Here is a 14,132-nt window from a genome sequence, read left to right as displayed (position 1 = left end):
GTTGAATTGTGTATTTGATGAGGGAAACCAAGAAATCCCATTAGCTAAAATGTTGAACTATCCCTTTAAAACCCATATCCTGTAATTCCTCAATGGTTCAATGCTTTGATGAGCTGAATTATAATGGCCAAGGTGCACAGAAAATATCCTGTAAGTATTGACTTTAAATGTTGCAGATTGTAAGATTGCCCATATAATTTGAGCTTTAAAACAAAGACACTGAAGCAGAATGGATAAAATGTGTGTGTGTGTGTGTGTGCTTGCAACCTTACCTCCATTCTGAGTAATGTATCTGACCCAGGGCAGGGCCTGGTAGCCGCTCTTCTCGATGATCTTCAGGTAGCGTACCTGCAGAGGCAGACACACAGAGCAGGATCAGGCCTCATGTTTCCGCTCTGAGCCTCAGAGACACATGAAGCTCTGGAGGCTCAGCTCGAGTTGTCAGTGGTCCATCTTAGCACGTTGTAATTGCTTAAAGATGGCTGAGGAATGCTGTGTTTTATGAAGTGATTACGTGTTGTGATATAAAAGTTACACCACACTGTGCAGGTGTTGGACAGATGTGGTGGAACGGAGAGTGGTGTTGGAGACAGAGGGTTTTCAACTATCTTCACAGTGTAATCAAGTACAGTGTTACATTCACAGTACTCAGTTACTTATTTTTCCTGATGAACAAACATGTCAGCCGAGAAGGAGAGGAGCAAACATGGAAATGTGAGCTGTGTTTTCTTGCTCATAATTCAGTTAATGAATCCTCTGTACAATTAAAATGTATACTGTAAGGTGAGACGTCTGTCAGAATGAATGTCTGTAGCTGATGAACAGAGACAATTATTTCACAAGTAGTCAGTCTGTTTGCAGTGAAGAGTCACTCAGGATCCTGAGCAGGATAAGGAATCACTGTTACTGCAGAAGAGAGCTGGGTTTGACTCCTATTTGAAACCATTTAAAGGGGAACTATGCAAGATTTGCACCTAAATTAAACAGCTTCGGTGTATGTAATGTTTAAATGGACAACATTTCGGCAAATTTGCCAACTGCCATAATCCCTATAGTTTTAGGAGTATGTTCATTACCTTTTATTGTTGGTGCAAGCTATTTTCAGAACGGCGGAGCAGAGCCACGAGCTGCTCATAGCTACGTTATGGACGCTATGGAATTTCTTGGTTTCCCTCATCAAACTCATCAAATACACAATCCAACAACTCCAAAATGCTCTCATGGACAAGTTGTGACCTGCACATTCACCTGCAGAGACTGCTTGCCGAAAAACTGACCATGATGGGAATGCACATCAGCGCTTCTGCATGAATGTCCCTTGAAAACAACTCTGTCTAATAATGTTTTGTTATTATCTCATAGCGTTGTGAATGTGCAAGTCACAACTTGTCCACCAGAGCGTTTTGGAATTGTTGGATTGTGTATTTGATGAGTTTGATGAGGGAAACCAAGAAATTCCATTAGCGTCCATAGCGTAGCTCTGAGCAGCTTGCAGCTCCGCTCCGCCGTTCTAAAAACAGCTTGCACCGACAAATAAAGGTAATGAACCTACTCCTAAAACTATAGGGATTATGGCAATGGGCCAATTTGCCAAAATGTTGAACTATCCCTTTAAATAACTTGTTACAAGGAGAATGGAGGCTCTATGCCTTCCACCTTGCGTCTCCTGGCCGAAAACCAATTATACCAATTATACACTTACTTTTAATTCAAACAACATCAATTTTTTAGGCTGCAACCCCCTTTTTTTTACTTTATAATACGTTTGTTGTTTTTCTCATCAGAGAAGCAACATACATACATCAATGCAAATCCACTTCAACACCACAGACAGTACAGATAAAGCCTTTTGCTTGTTTGATTACATTATAGTTATTACCAAAGTCCTTCTAGGCAATAGAACGTCTCTGTTATTACTTTCCTGACGCTCCACTCCATCCTGTTGTTGTGTGAACAGCAGTTATTTAGTAATTGAAGTCAGAAAATTATCAGTGGAAACATGGATTCATGAATACGGATCATATCCACCAAAATATTTCATCTAAGACAGAAAAATCAACTCATATTCCATTCCCAACACTCTGTCTGACCATCTCTCTACAGTGAGAGGACCATGTCACTGGATCTCAGCTGTTGACTTGCGAGTAGTGGTCTATGGAATCTATGAAGATATGGTCAAGTTGTAATAAATCTGAATTACACCTGTTATTGTTTGGAACTTAGTTTAAATTTAAATGTGTGTCATGCAACCGAACAACGGCAACAGAAACTGCTATATACTTTCCCACATAGGACTAATTATTGAAGAAGCCAACAAAATGAATAGGGCTCCAGCAGGAAGAGGCATATCTTCAGAGGGCACAACATCGCCTGACTGCACAATGAAGCAGAACTGATTTTTTTATACACCAAACTGCACCAAACCACAAACGGGTGAAGTAAACAGCCCTGAGCTCGTCTGTGATTATTCAAAGCTCAGTATGATCCCAGTCTTCTGTGCCAGATGCAAATGTCATGAAAACACCAACAAGGACGAAAGCGGAGAACATGAATAAAGTGGTGACAGAGAGGGAATGGGAGACAATGGAGGGGCAACACAGAGCCAAATACAGAGAATAGAGTTAGGATTTACACACAATAGAAACATCACCACTCACACCGAAGACACAGATACGAGCAACATGTTCACAGAGGAGCCTGACGCTGGGGAAGAAAAGGAAGAGGAAGTGCCTCTTAAATCTTTGCCAGAGATTAAAAGCTGGAATGAGTTGGTCAGGAAGTCAGTGCAGAAGAGATGTGACAGTGAATAAATGTCCTCCCACAGCACAACTCCAATCACACAAAGTCACATAGCTGATATTTTTATCTGTCCCATATGGAGGCGGATGATTTTCGGCTCTGGGAAATCAGGTTCCAGCGGGGGGAAACATCCGTCTGCACAGTCCATGTAGCAGAGAACACGTCTCTGCTGTGAGAGCGCACGCGCTCACTCAGCTGGAGCTCACTACAACCACATGTGATATTTTTAAATATCACATTGGACTTGATGCACATGATAAAAGCCAGAGTGTGTGTGTACATTTTTCATAGAAAGGGCCTCCAGCATTCACAGTGGCATATTTGCAAATTTCAGTGGCATTGGCACTGCTCTGATGAACTGATCCACCTGTGGGGCCTCAGTCAGGCTGCAGCACATCAGTCTCATCATCCGGTGCCTTTCAGACAGACACGGTTCTGGTTCTGGTCCTGGTTCTGTTCTTTCTGTTGAACCAGCCAGTGTTCACACCAGTTTAAGTGGAATCAAAGTGGTGTACATGACTCTGCATTACTCAGGACTCAGGAGGGAGTAAAGTTTTTGTAAATCTTTGCTTGTTTGCTGTCTCAGTAATCCTGTTGTTAGAGTGAACCCAGCCTCGGCTGTCTCTTGTCAGAGTTCAAAGATAAGAATTACTTTACTTTGTTAAAGGAATACTTCACTCAAAATCGATAATTCTACTCACCATCATGCCAAGGACGGGTTTGGAGAACTTTTGGAGTTATCAAAACACTATTGGAGTTCCAGGGGAGGTCCGGCTGGCAACAGATATTCATAATGGCAGTGGATAGAGCTAACTTGGAATCATCCAAAACACACACTATGAAACATCCAAATACCTCCATACTGCTCGTCCATACTGACCCAAGTGTCCTGAAGCCGCCATATGAAAAAGTTATTCAGAAAAAAATAATTTGATCTCTGTTTTTAGCCATGCTGTAGCAGTAGCTACAAAAAAAATAAAAAAATTTACCAATGAGCTCACTATATAATCCTATATTTGGAATTCCCTATATAGGTAAGGTAGCAGTGAATGAATGAGTGATTCCGGACACAGCCAGTAAACTAGAATCAGCTCTTCATGGTTGTCTGCCCCCTTTCACTCAGCTCAGTTTCAGCTCACATCCCTGTTTAAAGAGTCATATCAAATTTGCAGAGTCGTGATGTGTGATGTCACGCTGACCATAACCTTTGACCTTTGAGCTGCAATCTGTCATCACTTCATCATTGAGTCCTACAATGTTTGTGACCAGTGTTGGGCATGTTACTTTAAAAAAGGAATTAGTTATAGTGACTAGTTACTTTCCCCACAAATAAACTGAGTTAGTAACTGAATTGCTACATTGTAAAACTAATTACCAGGAAAAGTCACTATTGTGCTACTTTTTTAAATAAAATGCTCAAATATTTCAAATTACCAAATCACCCAGTATTCCTCCACACAGGCAGGAGGAAATCCAACTCACTCAGTATCTCGGCTTTTTTCCGACAAGTTGATAGACTGAAAAAAAAGTGTATATAACTGTACACCTGAACTGGTGCATTATTTTGTGACAGGACTTCTTGAGTAACAACGCATTTCATTGTCCGTAACGGTAACTGCGTTATAACGGGGGAAACAGTAACTTTTTTGATTACTCATTACTGTAAAAAAGTAGCACCACTGATAACGCTGATAACCCATCACTGTTTGTGACACATTTTAAGAAGTTCCATTGTGTTGTTGGGATGCTGTCCTGTCTGAGAGGACAGAGTTGAGATTCTCTCTGAACACACATTACATTGAAGGTTGTACAGGTTAGTTAAACTGGCTAACTTTACTTCTCAAGAGGTAGAAAGAGTCACTGCAGCGGAGGAACAGTCACATCTGCTGAGCCCCAGGAGGAGACGGGGACAGGAACAGAAGGAACAAGCTCTGTTAAAATAGTAAAGTCAAAGAGTGTAAGTGTGTGTCTGTCTGTGTGTGTGCGCAATTTGTGTGATTTTACTGCCTTTGATATATACTGATGTTCACCACTATATAATTAAGACATCAACCCCCCCATCACCACACACATACAGTTGAAGACCCCAGCTTACACACTTGTTGTGCTCCCTTTAATAACAGAATGCAGGAGTGCTCCCCTCACATGTGTCATCTTCTGTGTGTGTGTGTGTGTGTGTGTGTGTGTGTGTGTGTGTGTGTGTGTGTGTGTGGTACCAGCAGGGACCTTGGGGGTCTTGCCCCAGGCCACATAATAGCTCCTCATCACCAGTGATCTCTCAGTAATAGCAGGCCTTCCAGCAGCTAATGGCAGCATCTCTCTAATGATGTCTCCACTGATCCAAGTCCACGTGGTTATTTTTAGAGAGCTGTGGCTTGTGCAGCACCCGCCTCTGCTCTTGTCTCTGTCTTTTACAAGGTGCCATTAGTTGAGGTCGAAGCCTGTGAGGTGAGTGCGGCCGGGTTAGAAGTGGATCTGGGTTCACGAGGATGAAAATGCCCGGGTTAATTGAAGGCAGCGTCTGTAGCTTGGGGTTCGTGGTTCAGCTCTCAACAACTGACTCTGCGGAGTTTATTATTACACTTGTACTAAACCAACAGTAAAGACAATGGCTGCCTTGTTATCCAGGCTCCTCAACCAAACCCAGCGGGCCAAGCTCATAAACAGCTCCACCACAGAGCTTCAATTAAGTGACGAGTTCCGGTTTGTTAAGACCGGGTTCTTCTTTTAGTCTGGTCAAATACTTTTCTGTGAGTCACGTCAGCATTGTTCTCACAGCGCTCACTGCTGAGATCCACAAACACTGTGACGGATGGAAGGACTGGCAGCAGACAGAGTGGTGTCACTCTTCAGCCGTCTTGTCTCCTTTATAACGTGGGCCTTTATCAAGAATCACTCAGAACATGTTCTGTACTGACATAAAGGTCTGATTTAAGGTGATGATGATATTAAATTAAGCAATATTACCCTAGAGGGTGTGCTTCTCGGACCTTCCCGAATGAAATCAATACCGTGTCGCCGACACAGCCAAACATTTTGATTACTCCAGATTATTTAAAAGCCAAAAAGTTGCAAAGAGAGAGAGAGAGAAACATAGAGGTAGGCTATCTTCTGTTTTATCCAACGAAATATTCAGCTCCAGGCCATATTTTATTTTCACCGCGGTTACAACTAGCGTCTCTCTGACTGTCCACATACGGCAGGGATCAGCCTCTCGGCTAAAACGGGGCAGTTTACAGCATTCACTAAAAAAATTGTTATTTAATTGTTCTAAAGTTTGAGTTTGGCATCTGAAAGGAGCACTCTACAGGAGGTTGATTAAGTTTGTGATTTATTTTCACGAGTAACATAACGTTTCTAAAAGAATAAAACTAAGAATTCGTGGATGGTTACCATGGAGATCGATACAACAACATGACATGGCAGAGTAATATGTTTAGTGATGAGTCAGGCGTGCTGTCATGCTGATTTGAGCACTAAATGTCTTGTTGACCAATCAGATTGTTTGGTCGGAACTACTTGTTGTATTTTATTTACATTTTTGGCTAGACTGCAGCAGCAGTGCTAGGCCTCACTGACTGAAACTGATGGTATTCACCACTAGCCAGCAGAGTGGTGGAGACATAGTGGTGAATTCTACTTCAGCATCCCAACATCTGAAGATCAAACTTCCTAAAAAGTGTGCATCATACAAACCACTACATCTAAATGAATGGTAAATGAAAAAAACGAGTTCTTTTTTCTAGTTTTTTTTGTTTCAAAAATTTATGAATGCACAGATTGTTTAAAAGAACAATTTGGTCAAAGGCCGATGCTGGTACCGATGGTTTTTTCTCTGTTGTGTATTCCTCTTTTGTGTAAAGCAGTGTTGAGCACGTCACCTTTTAACTCATTGAGTGCCAACCACGTAATTTCTCGTTTTTCGTTCCCATGCGTTGAGTGCCAAAAACGAAATTTTTCGTTTTTTGCTTTTTTTTAAAATTATGAAAATAGACACTTTAATACACATTATATGTAAATTTGGGGACTCTACGACGAGGAGAACTGAAATAGATGACGATCAAAGTCACATGACAGCTCATGATCTGGAAGTTTTTATCATAACTCAGCTTCTGCAAACGGAGTTCTGCACGTGGATGCAGCAGCTGCTCCGCTGCTGCTCCGCTCTCACCCGCGAGGCTGCAGCAGCTGGGAGCTGAACCAGGAAGCTCTCAGCCCACTGTCCCGCCCGGTCTTCATCTGGAGCAACACCGTGTCCTCCCCAAAGTCCTCCCGCGGTAAAATCTGATGGTCTCTGGGCCAAAGCAGACCGGCACCACCGACCCGTACCACAGAAGGACCGCGACCACCGGCGGGACCGGTGTTCGCGAGCCGCTGTGGCCGGCAGAGCCTCACGTTCCGCGGCGAGAGGCTGTGACACGGCACGGTGCGTCTGTGTTATTGCTGTTTAGTGGCGCCCCCCCCGCCCCCGATGGTGGTTTTGTGAATAGAACAACAATTGTTGTATATATTTATCTTATACGAGCCCTTTGATCCAGAAATGCGAGTGTCTGAAGAGCGACAGACACAAACAGCGCACCTTTCATAAAAGACGCTCTATCTCCTTTTCTAGAAAAAAAGGAGGGATTTTGGTGAAACCCAGCCATGTTTAGCTTGACTTTTCTCAGGAACGGAGGCACGTAGAAACAAACGGTTTGTGGCCATTTGAAGGATAAAGTTAAACCTTTCAATTGAGCTACAGTATGTGTTGGTGGCAATAATATAGAATACACTATGGCTCTAAAATAAAAAGTCAAATATGGTCTAATTTGCCGGTACACTTGACTAAAACTTTGGAAAGGAGCGCGGCACTCAATGAGTTAAAAAGTAATCACTTATCGTTACTAGTTATTTCCCCAAAAGGTAACTGGGTTTGTAACCAAATGACTACATTATAAACGCAACTAATAACCAGGAAAAGTAACTATTTATAAAATGCTCAAACACGCCCCCCCCCCCCCCAACCCCCTAGCCATAATCCTAACCTCCCGTTTATCTGGAACTGACGCGACGCTGCAGAGCCTGCCTGTGTGGAGGAATACTGAGTAAGTTGGTTAGTTAGATAACACCATTATATTGGCATTATAATGAGGGAAACAGTAACTTTTTTGATTACTTGTTACTGAAAAAGCTCACTTAACTTTAACAAATTGAACGTGTGCGCCGTGCCCTCTGTCGTCGCGGCAGAGTCATGTCCCCCCAAAAAAGAGAAAAAACAGGCTTCTCCTCCAAGTCAGCACAATATGTCAAACAACAGATAAATGTCAGCCACTGCAGGCGTCGGTCAATGAGGCGAATATCGGCCGATACCGATGTTCAGCCGGTGCATTGATCCATCCCTATGAAAATCCCAATTTGTTTGTTTTTCTGATTCTGTTTTGAAACTGAATAACGGAAGAACCAACCATTCAGATTCAACGAATGGTGTCACTGAATCATCACTGTTTGTTGCCATCCAGTCCTCCCATTAATCTGGCCTGCCCTCCCTGGATTTCCTCCCACCAGAAGCTGCTTTTGTCAACTCTTCTTAACATTTCCACGTTTTTGCATATTCTGTGTTATAAAACTGTTTTCTTGTCTGTATACAACATCTACAACACTCTGGATTTTTCCTCAGTGGATGTGACAGAGGATGTTGTTATGATGCTCTGTAAATACCTTTGAGACAAACTGTTGTAAAAATGGGCTATACAGATAAACTTGCTTTGCCTTGTTGACTATTATCATTTCTGCTAATGAGCTGATGAACACCTGAATTTCATTACATCTATTCACACCTCCTGTGATTGGGATATTGCACTCGGCCATACTGTTTTTTGATTTGTATTTTAATTCTATTTACTTCTTTATTCTGACCATAGCAGAGTTGATACAAAGAAGCACCAAGACAGAACAGAACTTCACCCTGTGGGTGAGTGGAAAGTCTGGGCTTCGTAGTGTCAACCGACATGACAACAGGAACCGTTTCCTCTTATCTAAATGATCACATGACTGGACAGCAGGATTAATATAAAACCATGCTACATAATGGGAACATATGGAGCACAAGTGTGACCCAGAGGACACGAGTTACAGCAGCTGGAGCTGTAAAATGCTCAGTGCTCAGTGGCCGAGTGGTTAACGCACATCCCATGTTGGCACAGCCTGAAGCAGGGATCGCTGGTTTGACTCCCCGGTGTCTCTCCCTGGCTTCCTGTCTCTTATACACTGCCCCCCCCCCCCCCAAAAGAAAACAAAACAAAAAAACTCTATGATGATGACTGATACTATGCCCACACTTTGCAGTGACTCTTTCTAGTTGGAAACCCATCATTGCCGTTATCAATGTCTCCTCTACTACTGTATGTGTGAGAGCAAAATGTCTAATAAGAATAAAAGTTGACATGGTATGTGTCTGTGGTGTTTTTCCAGGGCACTTCTTCATTATGACTGGTTTCTGTGGCAGTTTGTCACAGCTCATTACGATAAAGTTGTTTTGACTGTATCGGACGCCCACGCGCCCCCAGGACACGCTGCCAAGGGGCATGCTGCTGCTCTCCGCCAAGAGACGCTGGCTCTCGTAGAAAATGACCGACTTCTGGTCACTGACATTCTCTCCTCCTCCAGTCTGAGGACACAGAAGCTGTTCCAAGGTCTGTGTTGGACATAACTAAAGGAATTTCTGCACAGAGTGCATTTTTGACAGTTGGAATAAATGTGCCTCTATTTCAATCCATACAACAGCTCAGCAGATTGAAACCTGGATTTAAATGTTTCAACTGGGTTTTCTCCCACTCTGCACATTTCTTTGACTTGACTCTCTGAGATAAACACGTCTCACAGTGTGTGTCCCTGCCTGTGTTCAGTCACTGGTGAAGTAGTAGTGTACAGTATGAAGGCAGCTCAGTCTCTATTCCCTTTACAACAGCGCCCTTCTGTGGTTGCATCCATCACTGCACACCAGCAGCACCACAGAGCAGCCACTAGGCCTCTGAACATCTGGGCCCTGTTGTTCAAAAGGTGTAATCTGGATCAAAATCATCCAGATCTGAATTCTCTTGTTTTGCCATCCAGGATCACGTAATCCTTCTTACTTTTATCCCAGTTGTTCAAAGCATCAGTCTGATCCAGATATTATTATTTGAAAATGTGGTGTATGTATTGTTTTCTGTGCTCTTTTGGTTGTTTCTTCAATGTTGTTTAAAAAGCCAGGACTTATCTGGTCTGGCTGTTTAAACAAAAATGGCAAATATACAGTACATTAGTCGAATACATTGTAAATATTTCAACTTCAAATGTCAAATTTCATTTAATTATACAGTAGTTGGGGAAAAGTTCTTAATTTGTTAACTTTATTTACTTATCACTGTAATGGTTTAAAAATTAGATGCAAGATATAAATCAATCATTGTATACTACATAAATGTTGTTTATTTGACCAGTTTGAATTAAATTTAAATTATATTTTGTTACTCAAATCCACAGTGAATCCACCTGACTGCTGGGATCAGAATAATCCAGATTTTTTGGATCAAAGTTTTCCCAATCCTAAGAAGTTTTGAACAACACAAACTGATGGTTTGATCCAGATTAAAACCAAGATACGATTACGTGACCTGATCCGATCTCAGAGACCGTTTTTAGTTTAGAAGAAACCCATTTTCAAGATTTGATCCAATCCATTATCCAAAATCCAATCAGATTACTTTTGAGCAACTGGGCCCTGGATCCGGCCTCTAAGATCCCTTCAGTGGACCCCTCTCTTACCTGGATGCCGGAGGTGGTGAAGTAGGGGATCTCGAACTTAACGCTGATGGGCGGTTTGCCTTCTTTGTCCTCTGCCTCCACACTGGGCAGGCCAAAGTGGGCCCTCATCAGGTATTCTTTACCACCCTGAAATTCACCAGGGCATGGTGCAGCAGGTTAGACAGAACATTCACTGGCTTCAGTACTAACAGCAAAAATAAACTCATGATATGTCGTCCCCCAGCAGGTGGATTCAGGAGAACTCTTAATCTGATGGTTTGATATCACATATACAATTCATTGTGTTGCTTGTGGGTGAAAAGTAAAATGTGGCTGACGTACTGGGAAGGATTTAATGGACCAGACGATCTCACTGTTCTCTGGAATCCACTTGACGCTGCCCACAGTTGTCTTAAACTTAGGTGAGTCTGCATCAGTGGGGACGGGGATGTGAATCTCTACGTTGTTGGCTGTGGAGCGCCTCTTGAACTGGCTCTTGGCCTGTAGGAGGAGGAGAGGGCAGAGAGGACAGAGGGAGAGATGAACATATGAATGTAGATGTGTTATGTTACTCTACATGTTATTTGATCCTGTGAGGAGACGACTGGGACTTTACCTTGATCATGTACTCGATCCTGCTGTGTGAGTGTTTCTCTATGACTGACTCGATCCAGATCAGTGGTTTGACCTGAGGACATGAAACACAGTCTTCATATAAAATACAGTGTTTGTATCCAGAGGTGTTACCGAACCCATTCCACAAAGAAAAACCAAGGCATACACACAGTTTACCAGCTGAACTAGACTATTGGTCGTTTGTCTCTGTCACTTCTCACAGTCTCCATCTGGGATCCACAGTGGTTTAGATTTATTTACCTCAAACCAAGAATGTGACAGACTTTTATCAGAGCTGATATGCTCATCAGTGTCACGTTCTGATGAATGTACTTTAGCTGCAGCTCATATAATTCGAATATTATGGTGGAAAAGGTTTTTTGTTCTAATTCAATTCAAAAACCAGACCAACCTATACAGTATATATATACTGTATATAATTCAGTATGCTTAGAATAAAATACTAAGCCTTTTATGTATTGTATAGCTTACAGCTCATGAAAATCAGTCAAATTTCTAAATACTACAATATTTCCTAAGACCAATCAAAAAAGTTTATATCTATTGTAGATCCATCTGTAGCCAAATTAACTGTATCACAGTGGCAATGAATAAATAAAGAGAAGAGCCTCTGTTTAAATCCAGTGGACTCAAAGACACATTATTTAACAGACTTATATTTTCGTAATGGAACCTACTGTTTGTTAGATTAACTGTTAAAATACTGCCTGCTTCACGTTGAAGCTGAGTTTAAAGCTGGGGTAGGCAGGATTTGTTTTAAAAACAAAATATTAGCTTTTTTTTTTTTTAAAGAAAATTGTGTTTTCCCATTCATCTCTCAGTAAGGAAAGGTCTGTGTGTTTGGTGGTGATCACAGTGTTTCTCTATGTCTCTGTATGGAGCAGCCTACAGCTCCCAGGATCTCTGAACAATCAAACCTATTTTGGTCTGGGGGTTCCTGATTGGTTGAGGGGCTGACCCTACTCTGTCCTAACAAATCGGGAGGAGAGGCTTGTTTTCAAAACAAATCCTGCTTACCCCAGCTTTAGGTATTCTGCATGTAGGAAATGAGTGTAGTTTAACTGGTATATTGCTAATATTCAAACACTTTTAGTCCAGTGTTTAAGTGCTGACGTATATTTTCCGCTACACTCCAACTCAGACTGTTACTACTGTGATTATTTTTTAAAGATATATGGGCTTTAATGTCACACATTCTTCACTGGATTTAAATGAAGGCTCTTCTCTTTATTTAGAGAAGAACTGGACGACATCTACTGCTAACCCCTTACGCTCATGGTAAATTCATAGTGAACATTACTGTTTAAATCTCAGGAGTTCAGGTTTACAGTCAGATCTGCTTTCTGGCTCTTTGTGGTTTCCATGTAGTTCTACTTGCAGTGGTCCATCCTCTCTCTCTTTCTTCCTGTACATTCAGCTGTTAACCAACTGAATGAGAAGAATATGTGACAGTGATTCATGAACACTGTGTCAACCAGCAGCATTACTGCATAAAATCACCTTTACGATCTAATGACACCATCAAGGCAAAATAAACAAGAATCCTGTTTAATGAGCAGCTGTGCTGTGAAATCAGCTCTACTGATGTTTAATGAGCCTTTAAATGAGAGACGACGGAGAAGGTTTAAAGCAGTGATTCAAAGAACTCTGCACTGACAGGAAGAACACTCAGGGATAAGATGCCTATGAATTTGTCCTGGTAATATCTAATTTAATCAAATTAAAACCAGTTCTGTTCAAATAAATAAAGAACCTGGGAGCATCTTATGTGCGTACGGTTTTTAACCTGAACTGAACTGAGCCTCTAGAAATCATTGATGTGACTCAGCCTAATTATGGAAGGAAGCTGAACCCTTTATCTGATGAAGTACGAACACTTAAACATTACAAATACATTGTTTATTGCTAGTCTGACAGTGTGTGGGGATTTTAATTGGATTCATTCATCTTCTACACAATCGCTTCACTATATAGAGAAGCAATTGTGATTTGGCAGTTTTCATTTTGGCTTACAAGTGTTGTTATGTGGGTGTCTGGGTGGAGATATATACACTACTCACAAAGAGTTAGGGATGTTTGGCTTTTAGATTAAATTTCAGAATGCACCTAAAACAAACTTAATTTAACCTTCTCTAAACTTTTGAATGCACATGTCCAATTGTTCAATGTTTCAGTACTTACTGAATAACATGCTGTTCTCTAACAAGGTGATTAACCACAAACATCACAAGCAACGTCTGATTTAGTGAGTCCTCTTCTCTCTCCCTCTCCTCTCCACCATGTTCACATGTTGACATCATGAGACCAAGACATCATCAAACTGATTTTTGTTGTGCTATAACCATTAGCCACCACTGTTGTTAGCTTTTGTTTGAGATAAAGAAATGACCATTGCATCCTTCTACTTAAAACAAGGCTTTCATGATAGAATATTACTGTAGCATGAACTGTTTATAGGGATATTCTTGTCAAATATCCCTAATCTTTTGTGAGTAGTGTATAAGTGTGTGTGTGTGTGTGTGTGTGTGTGTGCTGCTGCTTCTCACATGTGTGTTGAGGCGGTAGGACATGAGCTCAAACTCTCCGTCAGGGGGAATGAAGGAGATGGTGCGGTCGTTTTCAAACCGGGACAGACGGACACACTGATGGAACTTCACGTCCTCCAGCTCCACTGACTTACTCTTTCCTCCTGGAGACACAGACGGACAGAGAGAGGACGAAGGGTACACACAGGGTTTATTAAACAACTAACACAAGTTAAAGCAGAAGTAAGCGATCCGGTCGTTTTGGCTAATGCTGCGTTCCAGGCAGGCTTTTGAAACCGTAAATTACAGCTTCAAGTCACAACTTACGACTTTGTAGCGTTCCAGGCAACCCACTCGTGTTTTTCCAACCTGTTTTACCTGTGAACGTCACTATAACAGCCACACGTA

The 14,132-nt window shown here is 41.8% G+C and overlaps 1 protein-coding gene across 1 annotated transcript; it reads right to left on the bottom strand.

The window, feature by feature from the left end:
- Positions 1-272: 272 nt before the first annotated feature.
- On the bottom strand, positions 273-13,888 carry LOC146960574 (AP-1 complex subunit mu-1-like; the record flags this gene model as incomplete). The annotated part of the gene is made up of 5 exons (XM_085772268.1): positions 273-348; positions 10,585-10,710; positions 10,906-11,064; positions 11,180-11,251; positions 13,746-13,888. Coding segments are annotated over 5 exons (576 nt in total), but the record flags the coding sequence as incomplete, so codon positions are not given.
- Between the last annotated feature and the right edge of the window lie 244 nt (positions 13,889-14,132).

Source organism: Trachurus japonicus, unplaced genomic scaffold (genome assembly GCF_045865225.1).
Source record: "Trachurus japonicus isolate A0001 unplaced genomic scaffold, Traja_1.0 AP030216.1".
Lineage (NCBI taxonomy): Eukaryota > Metazoa > Chordata > Actinopteri > Carangiformes > Carangidae > Trachurus > Trachurus japonicus.
This window is presented reverse-complemented; position numbering and strand designations above follow the sequence as displayed.